General features: G+C 47.6%; 1 protein-coding gene across 10 annotated transcripts in view; it reads left to right on the top strand.

The window, feature by feature from the left end:
* The window catches only part of PRKAG2 (protein kinase AMP-activated non-catalytic subunit gamma 2), a 255248-nt gene that overhangs the window by 211849 nt on the left and 22577 nt on the right, over positions 1–20822 (top strand). For 7 of the 10 annotated variants that reach the window (XM_073887557.1, XM_025862116.2, XM_073887555.1 and 4 more), the window contains 3 exons: positions 5216–5322; positions 18078–18159; positions 19253–19311. In XM_073887557.1, coding sequence (XP_073743658.1) covers positions 5216–5322; positions 18078–18159; positions 19253–19311 — 248 coding nt within the window. The remainder of the gene's footprint in view (positions 1–5215; positions 5323–18077; positions 18160–19252; positions 19312–20822) is intronic. The other 3 variants (XM_025862118.2, XM_073887559.1, XM_073887560.1) reach the window with 1 other exon arrangement.

Genomic DNA, 20822 nt, shown 5'->3' with positions numbered 1-20822 from the left:
GCTGCATCACTCAGCCTCTGCCTGGTCTTCACATGGCCTTCTCTCTGTGTCTCATCGTCTCTGTTTTATGGGATCAGCGGTCTTTGGATTTAGGGCCCAACCTAATCCAGGCTGACCTCATCTCAAGATCCTTACTGTAATTACATCTGCAAAGATGCTTATTCCAGATGAATTCTCGTTCTGATGTTCCAGCTGGGCATATATTTTGGGGAGCCACTGTTCAACTAACGAAAGGTAGGCAGGACTTCCGTCGGCCATCATGGGAAGGGAAAGCGCTCTCTCAGAAGAGAGAACAGCATGAGCAGAGCAGAGGCAGAAGCCCAAGGGGCACATTCCCAAAGTTGAACTTCCCAAACTTCAAAAAAGCCTTTGAAAAGGGAATATCAGTGCGATCTGAGAGTGGACAATTCCTGGGGGTGTGGTAGGAGAGAGGCTGGGAGGGTGGATGGGGTGAGGTGGCTGGAAAGCTCCATTGATGGGCGGTGCACGGTGCAATAGTGAGGGCTTGTCAAAGGAGTGTGCAGTCAGATCCGCTCGAGGGGAAATGCTTGTTTGCACGCTGTCCTACCTGGCATGTGCGATTGCTTGCATTTAAACTTAGATACTGCATTCTCAAATTCTTTTGTCGGGACGCCTGGGTGGCTCAGTCAGCTAAGTGTCTGCCTTCGGCTCAGGTCATGATCCCAGGGTCCTGGGATCGAGTCCCACATCGGGCTCCCTGCTCAGCGGGAAGCCTGCTTCTCCCTCTCCCTCTGCCTGCCGCTCCCTCTGCTTGTGCTCTCGCCCCGGCAGATAAATAAATACAAATCTTTTTTTAAAATCTTTAAAAAAATTATTTTGTCAACCTTCAGAAATTAAACACTTGGACATATACTTTCTACTTCCCAGTGGTGCTTGTTAGCAGCTACCTCACCCAGCGGTGGGTTGGCGTGCTGTTGGAGGGGTGGTGGGCTTTCACATCAGTCCCCGAGCAGGTTCCTCTCATACCCAGGAACGCCAGTGCCCATGTAATGCTCTGTAATCCTGCTTCTGGCCCGTGACATAAAACAGGAGCAAGAACGGAACCCTGATAATATCTTAGCCCCAGTTACCCTTTCAATAAGGGGTTTTGAACTTCTTGCATTCTCAGAAATTTTAATAATGCGTTCCAAACAACCTGTTACCGTTGAATGGTTTTGGTTTTTTGGTTTCTATTCTTTTTTTCAAGATTTTATTTATTTGAAAGAGAAAGAGAGAACAAGTGGTGAGGAAGGGCAGAGGCAGAGGGAGAAGCAGGCTCCCCGCTGAGCAGAGAGCCTGGCGGGACTCGATCCCAGGACCCCGGGACCGTGACCTGAGCCGAAGGCAGACGCTTAACCAACTGAGCCACCCCGGTGCCCCTCTTTTTTTCTTTTCAGTTTAACTCCACGTTACTCTTATTTTCCATTTCATTGTGTCTCTTTCTTCAGTTGTAATTTGAGACTTCATCATAGTGAAAATAATACAGATGGTGCCACATATAATCAGAAAGTTTATACTCAATGTAGGGAAGCCATGACATTTTATAATAGTTCACTTTGTTTTCCTAACTTAAAATACTAATACCTTTGTTTTTGATATGGTTTTTTTTTACAGCAGTAATAATCTGTATCCTTATTACAAACCAAAATAAATTTTATTATAATTTGTTTTACATATTTAACATTTTGCTTTCTTTGGTCAACCTTCTTACATTTTAAAAAAATGTTGTAGGTCCTCCTCCAAACCCATACTAACTGTAAGGAGCAGGTCAGACTCCCCAGCCAAGGGGCTTCCTGCTGAATGCCTCCCGGGATTCCTCAAGACCGTCAGAACAAGGAAGGTCCGGGAAACTGCCTCGGCCAAGAGGAGCGTAAGGAGCCATGGCCGAATGTCATGTGCCATCCTGGAGGGATCAAAACTGAGCAATTCTGAACAACAAATGGTATTTGTTTGTTGTTATTTTACTGGTTTGTGAACTGTAACAAGTACCATGCTAATAACGTCAGACGCTGGTGATGGACGAAACATGTCTCCCCCTGTCGTGGAGACTGGGGTGTGCTCAGACAAAGAGTGAGGGGGCCCCCCTCACACCGCCTTCGCTGACTGAAGCAGCCCTCACCGAGGAGATCCCAGAGAGCCCAGCTCTCCACAGACTCCTGGCTGATGTGGAGGCCATGTGTCTGAGCAGGGAAGCCCCGGGCCGGGGGCGGAGGGGACATGCAGGAAGTCAGAGCAGGGCAGAAGGCTGTCCGAACTTGGAGCATGCTCCCCAGCAGCACACACAGCTGTCAGAGGGGGGTGAACGCCCCGGGGGCTTCCTGACCCAAAGTATAAAATAAGTATTATAAATCCATACTGATACAGACAGACAGATAATTCTGTACCGAATAATTCCAAATAATGTATGGAGATGCTCTTTCCTCAAGGAGGTGGAGCCTAGCTCCTGACCTTTTGGTAAGGACTGCACATGGTGACTTTCTTGCAAAGACTGCAGGGCAGAAGGTCAGAGTAACCACAGTGCAGAAACCTGACTGAGACTACCTGAGCCAGGCGATCTGGGTGGTGAGTCATGTTGACACCGGTGCCATTGCTATGGTGGGTTGAGATGGCATTTGACCTTTTGGTCTCCCTCCCAAAACACATCACCCCAAGACAGATCATGAGAGAAGGATCATACAAATCCAACTGACCAGCTTTCGGAGAACCACACAGAGATCATAGGCAATAAGTAGTTATTAAATTAACTAAATTCATTAATGTAGTAGACGAGCAAAGTCCTGGCCATTCAAAGGAGTGATCGGCCCAGAGGGAGAAGAGTTAGAGCTGCACAGATCACTACGAATGAGATGTGAAGTGACCGCTGATGAGAAGTATAGGCGGAGGTCCGCACGTCTTCAGAGGAGGAGGTCGTTAAACTTCCTTGCCTTTCTGACCCAGGGTTGGTTGTCCGCCCAGGTGATCTCTCATGGTCCAGGGCTTCTCCTGCCACGTGGCATATATCCGGGTGCCATCGTTCTCCACCAGCGTGTGGGCTTGGAGGGCAGAGACTGCCTGTTGTGTTCACCTTCACGTCTCAACACCAGGGACCTTGCCTGATGGAGCGCAGCACTCCACAGGCCTTTGTCCGACGTGTGCGTGCATTGACGAAGCTGCAGAGTTCTCTCGGGAAGTGTTGGGGTCCTGGACGTAGGTTTAAATCCTGCTTCAGTTTAAATCCTGACTTTAGGCCAGCTCCCCAGCTTCTCCTCATCTCAGTTTGCTCATCGTAAAGCAAAGAAGTTAAGGCATACCCCTCAACATTGTTAGGTAAATTAGGTGAGGGATACGATATAAAAATGCTTGGCCTTTAGTGAACATTCTGTGGATAATATGGCATTTGAGGTTGGGTTGAAGTTGGACAAAGCGTAGAGAAGGATGTTTAAGTTAAAGCAGAATGAACAAATACAAGAAGGTGAAATTAAATACAGTCGGGAGCTTCGCAGGGAGCTGTTTGCCTGGACATGGGAACAGGAGGTGGAGGAATGAGGAGGTTCATGGGTGCTAGACCAGGATGGCCGACTGTTGCACAAGCAGGCAGGGAGATGCTTGAGAAGGAGCTGGTCGAGAGGTCCGTGGAGCAGTAGGGTTATGCATTCTAGGACCTGGGAGAGCAGTCAGATTGGAAATAGAGATTTGGGAGCGTGTGCATAGTTTGTCATGAAGTTGGCAAACCAGGCAGCATATGCGGAGTGTTTACTGTAGGACAATAAGGGAGAACGAGCCCCTTCCACAGTTGAGGAACTTGGTTAGTGTCACGCTGTTCAGCACTTCCTTTGGTAATACTAAACAATAATTTTTTTCTTCCCAGCTATTTCCCAGATACTCTCAGTCCTAACAAAATGTCCAGATCAGTGTGGGCTAAGTGAGGTTGTCGAAGAAGTCCCTTGGAAGTAGTATACTTTACCCTCAACCATGAAGACCGGTTAGGAGTTGGGCCGTTGCCGGCGGGGGCGGTGGGCGATCATCCCAGATAGGAACGCAGCTTTGGAATTGAGGCGTCCAGGTTTAAATTCTGGTTCCACAACTTCTCAGTCATGGCCTTGAGCACAGTCTGCGCAGGAGGGTTTAACGGGGCCAAGAAGAAATGGACAAAATGTTGAAGATGGAGGAGACAGTGGTTGAAGGCCCCAAGGAAGGAGAGAGTGTAGCGTTGAGGAGGGACGAAGAGAAGACATCGTAACTGGACACGCACTGGGGTGCGGGCCGTGACCTGCGAGGCTGGGGTGTCGGAGGGGCCACACCTTTCAGGCCGGGTCTCATAGGCTACACCAGGGATTCCGTCTTTTTCGAAAGCCATTGAAGCGTTCTCAGCAGCGGAGTGACGTGATCAAACGTGCATCTGGCATAACCCTTCTGGATGCAGTGTGGACAGCTATTGAAGAGAACAGGACTGAACGCAGAAAGACCAGTTAGGAAGTGAGGGCATTTATCAGACCCAGGCCAGGGGCCGTGGAGGTGGGGAGAAGTGGATGAATTACAGAGAGATTTGCCGTAAACTCTGCAGGGCCCCATGATAAACCGGGGAGGGTGGCAGAGGTCACGTGATGAGGAGGAAGCCCAGATTTCTGCATCATCGGTTGGATGGTGGCACCACGCCGTTCGCTTATAAATATGCTGGAACCCCCACGAATCTTTGCCATCCTTTTGCCAACTGTCACTAACATTTACAGAGATTTAAAGAATCTGGGTATCTGTCCACATAGTTACCGTTTTCAGTGCCTTGTCTCCTTGGGTAGATCTGTATTTTCATTTAGCGTTTATTGTAAATTGTGTATTCATTTATTTGTAAATTAGGTGTTTCTTTGTTTTTAGTGATGCTGCATTCTGTGACCTTGCTCAACTCATTTCTTTTAGGTCTGGGAGCTGCGTTTGTCGATTTCTTTGGTATCTTCTTTGTAAAAAAAAATCCTATGATCTGCCAGTAAAGACAGTTTTGCTTTCTCCTTTTCAATCTGTACGCCTCTGTTTCTCTCCTTGCCATACTGACCAGGCGGGGGTCTCCAGGGCCGTGCTGGATAGGACCTGCACGCGTGAGCACCCTTGCCTTCTCGCTCTTCTGGGAAGACCTGTCACAGTGTCCATAAGTCTTTCGGCCGCAGGTTTTCATACGTGCTCACCAGCTGATGAGCAAGTCCTTCATTGTTGCTGATATCTGCCTTTTTTCTTTCCTTTTTAGCAGAAGACTCAGAAAGTGGTGTTTACATGCGCTTCATGAGGTCACACAAGTGTTACGACATCGTTCCCACCAGTTCAAAGCTTGTGGTCTTTGATACTACATTACAAGTAAGTGTGCACAGTTTTCACGAACTGCTGTCATGCCATCTGCGTGGCCCTTTCGTCGGGGAATTCACGTCCAGTGACACCGGCAGACATGTCGGGTGTCGCGCAGAGCTTTTGTCTGCATTCTCCGCCCCCGTGGCAGCCGTGGAAGGAACGTGCTGTTACCGTCCTCTTTCTCCAGATAAGGAAAATCATTCTAGGGTCAGGGAACTTAAATCACAAAGTTCAGTCCACAAATTCTAGAATTTAGTAACTTAGTCCACAGAGCTAGTGAGTGATGGGGTCTGCCCCGTATGTTAGAGCCTGAGCTATTGACCGTTAACCTGTACCACCTCCCTCAGTATACCCTGGTCTTTTTTTCTCTTAGTTATTTAGTAGAATATGTAATAAATTAATTTTAAATAGCACTGTTTAAAAAGAAAAAAATTACTAAGATATTTGATCTCTTGAGAAAACTTTATTGATCTCTTTGAGCAGAAAAAATTGAACCTTATCATTTTGGTATTAAAATTGTGCTTATTGCAGCTCATTTTATACCCATATGATGTACAGTCATATATGAAAAGTCCTAAGTGATCCATTCACTGCAACGATCAGGTTCCATCCAACGTAATAAATATGCATACGCACGTAGGGATCTAGCATCTGTGGTTGTACATAAATCTTTACAAAGGAGTGGCTTCACTTGTGCTTCCAGAAGCAGCCACTGAGCCAGGAATTCATGGGCAGTCGGTGCTTTATTAGGGTGTGCTCCCAGGAGACGCCCTGAAGGGCTGGGGGAGAACCCGGAGAGGCAGGAGCCCTGCCAGGTTGGCCTCAGCTGGCCCCTCGGCAGGACGTGGCGGGGGAAGGTGCCCTTGTGAGCTCAGCCCCGCCTCTGCGTTCGTCCAGGGCTGTCCTGGGAGAGAGGTGCCCAGACTCGGCCAGCTCTGCCCCTCGCTCCGGGGCCTGTCCTCACCCCTCCGCCAGCCTGGGCTGCGGGCTCCCCAGCAGCTTGTCCCTGTGGCTCTGCAGAGCACACCTGGGCTCTCCGGGCCACTTTGCCTGCAGTCGGTGCCAACTACACAGGACTCTCAGGAATTGTTCTTGTTTCATTTGCTAACTGTTCTTTTGTCATCATACAGAAATACAACTGATTTTTGTAAATTGACCTTATAGTCTGTGACTTAGGTAGATTCACTTCAGGCCAGGTAACCTTCATGGTTTCTCCTCAGCCCCTAAGATTCTCTGATTCTTTGACCCAATGAGGACAGGAAAGCATCCAGGACACTACTGTATGGGGAACGTGACAGGCAGCAACTTCGGGAAATCTGGTGTTTACAACTGTAACCGTAGATTTCATAGTAAAATAGGTAGAAGTTCTCAATTCCCAAAGTAAAGAACTACCCGGTCAACCCCTCTCACCTTCGCTCCCATTCCCCGGAAGGCTCGTCACTTTTTCAAGACCCGGGTCTCCTGACCCTCAGTTTGCCACCAACAGCCAGGTCAGTGATGGCTGGTAAGACCTGTGTCTGCTTTCACTCCTACTCGGCTTGTCCCTTGCCACGGAATTGACTTTCTTCCAAATTTAAAATTTAGCCGAAGTTGGGTGATACATGAAAAATGTGCTATGTTTGTGGATTGTCAGAGGTCCTTGATCCAGTAATGTCCCTTCCTGAGTTAATATGAGCTGTGTGTGCATCATCCCCTGGCGGTCATGAATCCTGGGAGGCTCTTGGCTTTGAAGGAGCTAAACCTTGTTACCAGGGAGGTAGGGGGTTTGGGGGTTGTCGTGGGTGGAGCAAAGCTAAACACGCATTTGAAAGGTATGAGTAGAGTATTTTCTAGACGCAGACTGCAGTAGTAGTCGTCGATCCATCTCGAGAGCAAAGAAAGCACGTAGAGAACGCCGCACAGCGATGGCAGAGCGCCAGAAACAACCCACATATCCTAAGAGATGGGTTCAATAAATCCTGGTGTAGGTATCTCATGGAATAATACCATGTCGCCATTAAGAAGAATGGAAGAAGTGTTTGTCAAGAATATGTTTCTGGGGCGCCTGGGGGGCTCAGTCGTTAAGCGTCTGCCTTCGGCTCAGGTCATGATCCCGGGGTCCTGGGATCGAGCCCCACATTGGGCTCCCTGCTCGGTGGGGAGTCTGCTTCTCCCTCTCCCACCCACTCCCCTGCTTGTGATTCCCTCTCTCACTGTCTCTCTCCCTCTGTCAAATAAATAAATAAAATCTTTAAAAAAAAAAAAAGAATATGTTTTTAAGTAAAAAAAGCAAGTTGCAGAAGAAAAGTACTATGACCACATTATTCTGAGGGTACAAGTATCAGAGTCCTAACTCCTAGATGCACCCAGACCTGGGAGACAAGCACAGACTCATGGAGAAGAGTGAATGAAAGGCTCCCCCAGATGAGGGGAAAGAACAGTCTCGGACAGTTTCAGCCTCCAGCTCTGCTCTGAGAGGCTGGCTCGACTCTCCATGGTTGGGTTTGGCAAAATTCCCATTTCATACCGAAATTCACTGAGGACCAGCGTCCATCTCTCCATCCCGACCGAGTGGAAAGCAAACGCGCAGCCTGCGGTCCTGCCCCCATGTGGTCCTGGGGCTGGCCTGCCACGAGAAGTGTCAGTAAAGCAACCCAGTTTTCTCCTTGTCGGCAGCTGTTCGTGGGGAGCACCCCCAGACCATGGGCGCAGTAGGAACAAGGGGAGGCAGCCCCGTGCCTGACGCACTGTTGCCACTTGCTGACCACTGGCTGTGCTGCTCGACGGGCAGAGGACCCCCCCCCCCCCCCCAGTTTATGGTGGGAGCTCAGGCCGCATGGCCGCTCGGCGTCTCATGGTTCGCTCTGTCTCTGCCAGGCCCAGTAGCAAGCCGTTCGCTCTGTCTCTGCCAGGCCCAGTAGCAAGCCGGGAACTGTTTCTCGGAAGACGGTCACTGCCTACAGGAGAAGGCGTGGGTTCTCGCTGCTGCTTTTCTCAGCCCCCGACGTGTGCCCTAGGAGTCTCCTGCTGGTGCTTCGTGGGGCTTCGTACAGGATCCCTCGTGTGGACGCTGCTGATGACAGGCCCGTGTGGACGAGGAGCCTGGACTTGCTTCCAAGCCTTCCCTTGCTCTGGTCGCTCTGGAAACAGCTTTCAGGGGCCACTCAGCGAATGTGTCAGGGTAGCCACTTGGTGCGTGTTGCTTCCAAAAGACCTCCCCCTCGATGTGTGGCTTGCAGGGTGTGTGCAGAGCAACAACCTGAATTTCCCTTGCAGGGGCTGTTGCTAATGCTCCCAGCCTCCCCTCACCCTGGAAACTCACCCCCTGACTTCCTTACGTCTCACGGAGGCATCATCTGGAGTATTGCTTCTTCTTGCCTGTCAGCTCCAGTCAGCACGGTACCCTCGGTGTCGTGGACCAGGGTGGTGTGCGGAAGGTCTAAAGGATGAGCGTCTCTGCAGACACTTGAAGGCAGAGAGCTGGAGGGCAGCACAGCCTCCAGGCACATGGTGAGGGGGTCCTGTGCCAGGTCCAAGCAGAGACTGCTTCTGGGGTTCCTTGAGAGATGCTGTGGAGAGAAAGTATGTGTCCGGGCAGTTGTGGCAGGTCCCCCAAGATGCCACATCAAGAACAGTCACTGCAGTTAGTCACCACGTGATCGAGTTGACAGTAATTCACGGCTGATCTAGAGATACAGTTAGTTACAGGCCAGACAGGAAAGGCCTGGAGCCAAGAGACAGCAGCTTCTTACGTGGCCCGGTGGAGAAGGAGGATGTGTCCCAGCCCTTCCAGAGAAGCCTGGTAGTTCAGAGAAAGATAGGAGTTAGTGCTTTCAGATTCTAAACAGTGATACCTCAGGAGTGATGAGAGGCTCAAAATTAAATAAAACTTCCCAAGATTGGGGGGGTGGGGAGCATCAAGAACGACACAGGCCTTCCCTCACAACGGCAGTATGACTATTTTTAATAGAATGTTTGTTCTAGAGTAGTTTTAGATTTATGGAAAAACTGGGAAGTGAGTCTGGACTTCCCAGGCACCCCATGCCCCGGTTCCTCCATTCCTGCCATCTGTCATCAGTGTGGAAAACACTTGTCACAATTCACGAACCAGTATTGATACAGGATTATCACCTAAAGCCCATGGTTCATTCAGATTTCCTGACTTTTTACCTAATGTCATTTTTCTGTCTGAGGATCCCACCTAGGCTATCCTGTGACATTGGGTCACCACGTCTCCTGAGGCGCCTCTTGGCTGTGGCAGTGTTTCAGACTTTCCTTGCTCCTGTGGCCTTAACGGTTTTAAGGGGCACTGAGCAGATCTTTTGGAGGAGACCCCGCTGTTGGGATTTACCTGATGTTTTTCTCACCATCAGATTGGGATTATGCGTTTTAGAAGGAAGACCGCAGAGAATAAGGTGTTATTTCATCCTCTCCTACCAAGGGTGCATACACTTAGTACCACTGTTGACCTTAACATGGGTCACCTGGCTGATGTGGTCTTCCTCAGGTTTCTCCACGTCCATGCTGGTCCTCCTAGGAAGTTACTGGGCACAGCACACGCATGCAGCGCAGGGCTGCGCTCCACCCCCTGAGAGCACAGTAGCTATGTAAGTTAGTTGGAATGCCTCTGCAAGGGACGTGGTCCTTTCTCTCCCATCATTTACGTCAGCATTGATTTGTGAACATATGTATCCTATTCAGTTATGATCCATCACTATTTTGTTGCTCAAACTATTTCAGTCAGTATAACTTTTAATAAGACCCGAGAGCAGATGAAGGGGGGAAACAGGCAAGCATCCGAGTAAGTGACTGTGTGCTAAGCCCACGTTCTTAGAACACGTAGAAAATAAAGAAGGAAGAGCATAGTATTAAAGCAAGCTCAGAGAGGGGCATGACGAGGAGGGGCCACCCAGGATGGTCTTAAGCGGGGACTCGAATTGAGGTCCACAAGTGGAGAGGGTGCAGGGCTTGCTTATTTTAAAAGTAAGAAGAGGGGGGGGGCGCCTGGGCGGCTCAGTTGGTTAAGTGACCAACTCTTGATTTAGGTTTAGGTCATGGTCTCATGGTCGCAAGATCGAGCCCTGCCTCAGGCTCTGTGCTGCGTGTTTAGCCTAAGAGTCTCTCTCTCCTTCTCCCCGGGCCCCTCCCCGCCACCCTCAAAAAAATCAAGAAGGAATGAGAGAGCCAGGCCTATTGCTTAGGATTTGTGCTGCAGGTGCCGATAAAGAGAAAGTAAAACTCTTCAGCTCTTTTGGTGCTTTTTCCTTATCAAGGAAAATGATCTTCAAAATGGAAAAAATGGAATAGATGGCGATTAGAGGAAATTGAAGCCTGAGTTGGGTGTAGAGATTATGGGAGGGTGCCTGTCTGCACTAAACCAGTTTGCTTTCTGACCCAGATGAATCACATTGTAGTGCAATAAAGGGACTTAGAAAGCAGATTGCCAAGCTTGGTGATATCGCAGGAACTGTGAAGAGTGTTCTGGACCCCAGGCTAGAGATGAAAGAAAAGAAAACAGCTTCAAAAAAAAAAACAAAAAAAAACAAAAAAACCTGTGGGTGGGGAATGTGGTGCCAGTCCCAGGTAAGATGTGTGAATGAATTATTAGTAAAAGTCAAAGAAATAATCTCTAGAAACCTACCATGAATTGACAAACACAGGTCACAGAAGTCGAGCCCGATTTCTTTTTTGGGTAGTTCCATAGGTGAGGTAAAAGCAGGACAGGCATAGCTCGGTTTCAGCTAGACAGCTGACAGAGCCTGGCATGGCGCCCTGATGGATGAGACGTCAAAGTGCAGGCTGTCAGCTCAGTGAGTGAATCCGCGGCTCAGTGCGGACATCCCAAGAAAATTGAGGGTTTCCGGTTACGTTGGATGCCTCTAGTGCGCCATTTTAAAATCCTCTTTCGTCACCTGTGACTCCAGCCACTCCTCGCCTCAGGTACCATGGGGTGGCACCTTAGCCCAGGCCCGCCAGCATACCTCCAGCCTCCTTAACCAGCAGAGGATAGAAGCCCGTGGAGAAACGCCTCCACCTTGCACCCTCGGAGTGGATCAGAAGATCCCAGTGGAACTGAGCCAGTCTGCCGTACTTGGGGCCATGTCAGCCACCCGTTGGCACACCGGCTCACTTGCTGGGCATCTCACTCCCATCCCCCACACCTGCTCCTCGGGTCACGTTCCCAGTGAAGGACGTGCAAGCCAGGCTCTGCTTTCTGGGGAACCCAAGCTAAGAAACAGGATTCTTTTACTCTCAGTTCATCAGCATTTGGGACAATGACTTCAGTACTGACTTTGCTGATGGCATCACGTCCTTCACAGAGGACTTGAAAGCAGGGGGATAGCTAAGGATAACAGAAAGATTCCTCAACAAGCTAAATTATTCTCAGGACCAGTGAGTGACTAAGTAGACAGTACACAGAACGAGGGACATGATAGCATATCAGTGTTCCAGAAAAGAATAAAACCGGGGGCCAAGCACTGTGCTAAGAGTGGGGGGATGAAGACACTGTGGCCCTGCCCACAGCAAGCCTGCACTAACTAGGGAGGACGCCTGCTAACCCCCACAGGCAGCACACTAGGGACCTGTGTATGGGTTTTCAAGGAAGGAGATAGGAGTAGCTCCAGGTGTCAAGTAGTATGAGAAGTTTACAATAAAACACAGCAACGTCTGTCCCCATTCCTCACGCCCTTGTCACGCTGCCCAGAAACAACCAGTTCAGCTGTGAAACCTAGACTGGACTGCCATGTTACCTCAGTTCATGGACTTTAGACGTGTTTTACTTCCGGGTCGAGCAGATGGGGGTTCCTGCTCCTCGTGTGGCCTTCCTGCCCCCCCCGTAACCGGGTGTCAGGTGGCGGTGAATTCCTTCCTGGCTGTCCTTATTTTGACTGTGTCAGTTTTATTCACTGCTGAGCCCAGTGGAAACTAGTTATATTTACATTTCTTTCTTTGTACAATTCAGTACACCTTCTGACTTCTGTGGTCAGACCTGTCGGACACGTTTTCAGCTCCGTCTGGAGCCACTACTTCTGGATCCTTGGTCCTTGGTCTTCCTGCTCCAGCTGTCACTCCCCAACCTGCTCGTGACTGTGTCCTGAGGCCGGGAATACCTCCTCCCTCTCCTCCATTGCAACACCCGTCTGTTGAACACGTGCTTTCTGCTTCTTTGATTTATTCCCTCTTTCGCAGGGGGAGCACATTTTTCCGTAGCTTCTGTCTTAGCCCACTTGGGCTACCGGGCTACCGTAACACACCAGCACAGCCTGGGGGCTTACACAGCAGGGACTGACTTCTCACAGTTGTGGAGGCTGTAAGTCCAAGGTGGAGGTGGTGGTCAATTCAGTTCCCCGGGAGGGCTCCCTTCCTGGCTTGCAGATGGCTGCCTTCTCACTGTCCTCACAGGGCAGAGCTCGGCCACTAATTCCATCACAGGGCCCCACCTGAGTGACCTCATCTAAACTTAATCACCTCCAAAAGGCTTACCCCCAGATACCATCAATATTGGGAGTGAAGGCTTCCACGTATGAATGCTGGGGGACACATTCAACCCTAACTCTTCCCATGGACAGATGCCCGGGAGGTCATTACGTGAAATTTTAAATATCTGTATCTACCCTACTCACTGTGTAGACTGCTGTGTATAGAATCCCATAATGAAAATAATTTTTATTTAGAAATTTGAAAGTATCATTCCATTAATACTTCCATTTTGGATGCAAGTATTAAAGAGAAATCAGTTGTGACTTTTTAAAATTATGCTCCACCTTTACATGAATTTTCCCCTCTGAAACTTTTGGGATTTTCTCTTTATATCTGATACTCCAGAATTTCAGACTAACGGGCCTCAATTGTGGTCTTTGTATTCCTCGTGCCGGGCCCACGATGCGCCTTTGGAACCTGGCGTGCGTGTCTCTCGGGTTTGTGTTCCTTGTGTCGCGTCTTCAGTAATTTTCTTCCTACCATTTTTTTTCTCTGGGACTTCAACTTGTCTTGGGCTCCCTGAAGTGATCCTTTAATATTTCTATCCTGCCTCTTTCTCTCTCTGCTTTTGGTTCTACCTCTGGGAAGTTTTGTTTCCGTGTCCCTCCGGGGAAGATGTGTCCGCAGCTGGAGCGACTGCAGCTTCGGCGCTCCAGGTCTTGTCAAGGGGCTGTGAGTCTGGGCTGCCTATTCGGAATGAAGGGTGTGCAGCAAGAATGTGCGTGGATGCACAAGTGGGCTTCTTGCCGGGCATTACTGATTGGTTTCATAGGAAGCCCCCGGTGTTCGTATCTATCTGTACATCGTATTTGCAGAGCGGGTTCTCCAGAAAATGATCCTCGGGTGGTGGCAGGCGGCTGTGGCCATTCCCCAATCTGAACCAAGCTTCCTGTTCGTCTCTGGCCCCGTCCCCACCCCTGCCAGGGCTTCCAGTCTTGGGTCTTCCACACGCAAGGAGAGGTCAGTCTGCTTCTTTCCCCACCTTGCCCCTCCCCAGCAAGGCTCTGTCACTCATTAAACTCCCTCCATCTGCTTGCTGCCCTGCAGACCTCCTAGTTCGTCCCATTTCCAGCTTCTATTCCCTGTAGTTTGGGGGGAACTTCAGCAGGAAAACGTGTCAGAAATGTGTTTACTTTGCCATTTTTAAGCCTAAGGAGACATGAGGGAAACTCCAGAAGTAACAGGAGCTGAATGAGGTACTGTGGGAGTAGAGAGAAGGGAGTGTCAACCTTGACTGGGGTGACGTGGGTAACTTCGGTTGTGGAGTTAGAAGTTAAAGGTCAACCGGGTTTCATAGGTAGAATGGTAATAGGTAAGTGCACTTGAAGTAGAAGGAACTTTGTGACATAGAAGTGCCAGGCAAACCAGTTCACCACGTCAGCTGGGCTGGAGCGTGGAGACCTCACCTAAGAAGCCGGCCCCCTCCTCGTGCAGCAGAGAGCTATCAGAGACAGGGGAGATGCCTCAGGTAGTGTTAAATCCACCGGACAAGCTCTGATGTGAAAATTTAGTAAGAAACCAAATTAGGTAGTTTTCAAGAGCTTTAGCTGTTCATCAGCGTTAATTTTAAAAGCCCCACGATCAGCTTAATTACTGAAAATCAGGGTAAAACTGTATAGAGAACAGTGAAGCGCGTCAGAGGAACCAGATTCCCACTTTTTGGAACACAGATGTTCCACTTGGCATTTAGACTGCCAGAATCTCTTAGAGCTTACGGTTTTAAAAAAATCATTTCTATATTAAAATTTTATTTTCCATCTTTCCTTACCTAATTATCACATTTGGCTGTTTGAAAATCCTACTAAAAAGTACATTTTAAAACTGGTAACACTTTGAGCAAATTGCGTATCAGTTGAAACAAAGTTTTCAAAGGTACTCAAGAAGCCCCAAGAGTTTTTTCCTGCAGATTGGAACCGGATTGAGCCAGCCTCCTTTCTATCCTGTTCATTGGTTCATTGGTAGCACCCTGTGCCTTCTGTCATTGTGAAGCATTTTCTAAGTATAGTTTGCAGTTGCTCTTCAACTCCAGGCACGTGGTGTGGAGAAAGCCAAGCTTCGGAGGCTCCGTCGTGGCCGGGGAGGCGTGGCCAGACCCGGAAGCCCCAGGCCGGCTGCGGAGCGCGCAGCGCTGTGACGTCCCTTCCGGAGGCGTGGCCGTGTCAACGTGCCGGCGGGGGAAGTGGGAACGGAGGAGCTCTGTGCGCTTCTGGCTCGGTCACTCGAGGGAGTGAAAGCGTTTACTCTCTTTGGCTCTTCGTGCTGACACCCTGCTGAATATCGTCACCTGCGAGCCCAGTTGGTCGCATCGTCACCTGCGAGGAGAACATTACCTGTTAGTCCCATGTCGTAACTCAGAACCCCGAGGCTCGGAGCGGGCCAAGGGCCCGAGCCCACAGAAGTTTCTAGTGAGTCTGGCGGTTCTCCCATTGAAGAGAAGCGGGAGGTATTTTACTTCCAAGTGTTCTCCTAGTGTTTGCGTGTTTTACCTTCCCTTGCAGCAGTGGTGGCTCTTCTCACGTTAAATCCTTAGCATTCTCGTGGCCGTTGGACTGCTGCCTCATTGAGGGGGTTTCCTCACGCGCTACCCTGCCGCTGCCCGGCTGCATCAGCATTCGCGGACGCCGGCGCGCCGTGTCAGCGTCTGGCGTCCCTTCGTGGCCTGTGTGTCCCCCGGGGAGGACCTGCCACGTCGGGAATCAGCGCCGTGCATCCTTCCGTTGGTGGCTTGTCTACACTGGCTGTTCGGCTCGAATACTCACTTCATAGCCGTTAGGGCTGTTTAAGAGCTTTTCGGGTGCAATTAGTCAGGGAAATGATCCCAGAGAAGCGGCATATTTGTGTTTCTGAAGAACAGTCAGTGTATTTGAGAGTATGTACTGACGGAGCCCTGTCCGTGGGATTGTTGCTTCTTTGAAAGTGTATTCGTGTCTTTTTTCTCTAGCCTGATTTTCTCCTGGCCTTTGATTCTTAGCATCTTGTCTGTGGTAAGTGCTGAGGTGTGGTTTTGTTTCTATTTAACCCACCTGCGGTGTATTTGATTCTTTTTGATAGATTCCAATTTTCTGTTGAGATTCACCTATTTGAAGATGATTTGGAAAATGCCCACAAAACATTCCAAAACGACTGTTGCATTCGAATCACGTGCGGCTCTTCTCTGGGGAGTTGTAGCTTCTCGGATCTTGCTTGCGTGGTACACACTGGGCTCTCGAACAGTGTCTGTCTGTTTTGTACACCTTCTGTAGTTACGACTTCATCTTGGGCAGACTTGCAGCCTTCTGGGATGGGTCTTCAACAGCTGTGGTCACTTAGGGTGTCATGGATGATCTTGATAAATTATTTTAAATCTGTGTTTTGGGGGAAAACAATAAGTAATTTGTGGTTACAAGATACCCCCCACTCCCTTGCTACTCCAGCCAGTTTAGAAAAACAAGCTGAGTTCATATTTAATGTGTTTTAAAATCTGTTTCTCTGTGACTTCTCCCCCATATTCTTCTGTAATATTTTCTGGGACCACAGTCAAGGGTTCCCAGAGCATCATCCAGGTAGAAATAGCAGACCTTACAAATTGGCCCACCATCCCTGGGTGCCATTTAGTTACATGAGCAGCATGAACGTTTTCGTGGTTCTCGATAGACGTTGTGGTTCAAAAAATATTTGACCAGTTTATGGATGCCACCGAGTTGCTGTTTCTCTACGCCTCTTCCCCGTCCTGTGCCGTTCATTCAGCGGACAGGTGGAGTCCCCGATGATCTTGTACATCATCAGGACACAGCGCTGGAGCAGGCTGGGACAAGTGTAGAAAATAATTAACGAGATTTCCTCACCCACCCGTCGTCCCTGGACTCACTGTTGTCCCAGTTCACTCAGTGGGTGAACTGAGCACCTACATAACTCCTGCCAAACAAGGGCAAAATGTGTTGTGATAAAGGCATAAATAGGTGCTGAATGATTAATCCTAGTCTGATAGGAAGGTCTGGGTTCCTGTAATTCTCTCATTTCTTTTCATTATTAAGTGAGCAGGGGTCTGGAATACAGTGGGAGAGAGAACCTTCTTTCTTAGTTAAAAAGAAAATATCACGTTGAAATTTTTTCAAAGAAACACACTATCACTGTCCCAGCTCCTTAATATCATTTAATTTTTTGCTCACTTCTCTTTGACCTTTTTCATTTAAACATATATTTTATATAATTCTAATGTATAATTTTATAGCCTATGTTTTTCACTGCCATAAACCTTCTTTCTTTTACTTCAACATGGTCTTCCTAATTTTAGTATTTGATACTTTTTCCCATTGGTAATCCAGTACTTAATGCATTTTCTTTCATTGGGGGCAGATATTTTTCCAGTTTCAATATTAGAAATAATGCCACATTGAACATTTTTGATTCCTACTCCTAAAATTTAGGATGACTACATAAGAATTCAACAGAGAAAAAGCTAGCGCACAAACAGTATGAATGCTTTCGTGATTCTTGACACACGCTGTGGCTCCAACATTTTTCTAATGATTTGCATTAGCTGCTGTAACCGAACAATATTGGCCTATTGAGCAGCTCTAAGTGATACTTTAGGATTGCTTTAATCTTCCATTTCTTCAGTTCTTAATAAAGGGGAACCATTTTCCCTGTGTTTATTTGTTCTGGGCATTTAGAGGGTCATCTTCAGCACTGAGCTTTTGGCTTTTCACACACCACCCCCTCCGGTGCCTCCTGTACCTGGTGCGGTGCCCCAGATGGGCTGTGTCGCTGGGGCTCACAGAGACGCCATATGTGAGTGCACCCTGAACAGGCTCCGGCACACACTGAACATTTGTCTCTAGACGATATCAAAGTGCAAGGATATTATATCTCTCATACCTCTTCTCAGCCTCCAGGAAGTGAGAAAGGATGCTGGTTTGTTTTGTTACTGAACATATGAGAAACAGATTTTCATTTCAGGTCATTTGATATAACTTCAGTGTTTTGAAATGAACTAATAACCACGTACAGGAGAAATTAAACTGAAGTTTAATTCTTTTATACAGTTTTAACTGTATAAAGTCTCTGTGTACAAAGTCTTTAGATACAATGAAAAATTTTTTGAAGTGAATTGCATTGTTTCAGCTTCAAAAAATCTCCAGTCTTTAAATATAATACAAAAGTATTTTTGCCAATGTTAATAAATTCAGCTCTTTTTAGGCTCTCAAACTTATAAAACTTAACATTGAAAATAACTGGTAAGATCTGGTTGGATATTTTGATTGAAGGTCTTTTTCCCCCTGATGTATGGACTTTATGTTTTTGTTTCTCCTGTTTGTCTTTAGGTGAAAAAGGCTTTCTTTGCCTTAGTAGCCAATGGTGTTCGAGCAGCGCCACTGTGGGAGAGTAAGAAACAAAGCTTTGTAGGTAAGCAGTGTGGGCCTGGGAAGAAATCTGAAATGGGAACCTAAAAGCAGAAAGCCCAAGGTATCCTAATAGGTGCTAGTTTAGAACTCAGCCTCAAAAACATACTGCCAGGCTAAAGGACTTCTGGCTTTTACGTCTGGGTCAGGTGGGGCCACTAGCAAATTCAAAACACTGAGGTTCTCCCACAGAGTTTCTTTTTCATATTTATTTATTTATCCAGTTTCTTTTGATTCAGTACCTTTCTGGCTCCCTGAAGGAGCTTCTGTGCCTTTGCCAGTTGCTGTAAGGCCAGGGAACAGGGTGCACAGGGGACACTGTGCTCAGACCCCTGACCGTGGGCTGCCTTTGCTCGCGTGTATGTGGGCAACCCCTGCTTCTGTGGACCAGGCAAATGAAGCGACGTAGACGCGATCGATGCCTGCGCTAAATCATTGCTGTCCTATCGGAAACATCCTGTAACTCAGTATCTGAACTCCAGAATCTCTCATTGTACAGATCATAGTAGACAGCAGATGTTGGCTCTCCTAGTACGCATTACATTGATTTAAAATTACCAGTTTGTCTGCCTCCTGCTTTAGGTGACCGTTTCCTCAAAGAATTTTCATATCTTCTTCATCTCTGTAGCCCTGGAATCTGGCCCATAGTAGGCACTTGATAAGTAGGCGCTAAATCAATACTTAAAGAACCTACTGTTTGTAGAATGCTTCTCAGGAAACAATCCAAGTGCCCCCGGAAGTGTCCTGTGTGTAAAGTTTTTGGAATACCTTACCTTATTGTCAAGTATTTTAAATTATTTACATGTAGCTGCAAGTCTTTTGTGAGGTTTTATAGTATCAGTAAGTTTTCTATCACTGAATTGCCAAATACTGTGGTTGATTCCATTGTACTTATTGTCAGGTTTAATTTAAGCTAAATTTATCTTAGTTTGTTGTAGATAGTTCACAGACTAATAGTCCTAAATAATATAATATATTAAACTGTGCTTGATACCTTTAAAGTATGTTTCAGAAGCTTTTCTAGAAAATATTCCAGGTTTGCTTATCCTGTGAAATTTTTCATGGTTTTATATTTAACATATAATTCTTTGTTCCAGGAATGCTAACAATTACAGATTTCATAAATATACTACATAGATACTATAAGTCACCCATGGTAAGTGCCAGAAATCCTTATGTCGGTCATTGGAGCTGTATATTTCTGTGTATGTGTAGAGGGGTGGTGGTGCTGGTAGTTGAATTTTACAAGTATATATATAATGGGCAGGGCATGTCAGTGTATATACAGTCACTAAATTTATGATCTTTTTTTTTTAAGATTTTATTTAATAGAGAGAGACAGCATGAGAGGGAACACAAGCAGGGGGAGTGGGAGAGGGAGAAGCAGGCTCCTTGCTGAGCAGGGAGCCCAATGCGGGGCTCAATCCCAGGACCCCAGGATCATGATCTGAGCCAAAGGCAGTTGCCCAACCAACTGAGCCACCCAGGTGCCCCTAAATTTATGATCTTTAATGACATTATGGGCGTGTTGCAGTGTTGTGACCGCGTGGACCCATGAATGGTCCAGTGCCACAGAGCTTATCTTCCAGGCCTGTCCATGGGAGTGCAACCTCATGCAGTTACCCCCTAATTTTTTTCACAAGAACCATATGTACTCTGTGGTTTTAAAGAAGTAAAACTTAAAATTGGAGAAATTCAGTTTTGATATTTTTCTGCCAGTTACAGAAAGACTGCTGCTGGCTAACTTTAGTGGGAGAACTCTCTGGTCCAACTGTTTTATAAGAGCATAGTTTGAGGGACGCCTGGGTGGCTCAGTTGTTAAGCGTCTGCCTTCGGCTCAGGTCATGATCTCAGGGTCCTGGGATCGATTCCCGCGTCGGGCTCCCTGCTCGGTGGAAGACGGCTTCTCCCTCTCCCGTTCCCCCTGCTTGTGTTCCCTCTCTCGCTGTGTCTCTCTCTGTCAAATAAATAAAATCTTTATAAAAAAAAAAAATAGCATAATTTGAGAACCACATAAGGCCTTTTATCTAACACTATGATTTTTGTGATTCTACCAGCTTGTTTGGTTTTTAGTTTTGGTTTTTGTTCGTTGGGGGGTTGATTGCTTTGTCGGGGGGGGGTTGGTTTTGTTTTTCTGTTTTTTGCAAGGGTGGGCAAGGACTGAATTGTATAATTTTTTTTCTTTATTACTATTTTGGATATCTGAAAAGTAAAAGACAATCGAATTAATATTCTTTTTACATGTAATGGTTAATATTGCCCAATAATTAAATTCCTATATAAAACCAGAAAGTAAAAACATAAGAGATACTCTTAGGGGGCACCTGGGTGGCTCAGTCAGTTAAGCGTCTGCCATGGGCTCAGGTCATGATCCCAGAATCCTGGGATTAAGTCCTGCATCAGGCTCCCTGCTCAGTGGGGAGTCTGCTTCTCCCTCTCCCCCCCGCACCCTTCTGGTGCTCTCTCTCAAATAAATAAATAAAATCTATTTTTAAAAAAGATACTCGGGCGCCTGGGTGGCTCAGTTGGTTAAGCGACTGCCTTCGGCTCAGGTCATGATCCTGGAGTCTTAGGATCGAGTCCCACATCAGGCTCCCTGCTCAGCGGGGAGTCTGCTTCTCCCTCTTACCCTCTTCCCTCTTGTGCTCTCTGTCTCTCATTATCTCT

The sequence above is a fragment of the Callorhinus ursinus genome, unplaced genomic scaffold (genome assembly GCF_003265705.2).
Source record: "Callorhinus ursinus isolate GAN/ISIS: 27379988/994484 unplaced genomic scaffold, GSC_fseal_2.0 scaffold80, whole genome shotgun sequence".
NCBI classification, from domain to species: Eukaryota; Metazoa; Chordata; class Mammalia; order Carnivora; family Otariidae; genus Callorhinus; species Callorhinus ursinus.
This window is presented reverse-complemented; position numbering and strand designations above follow the sequence as displayed.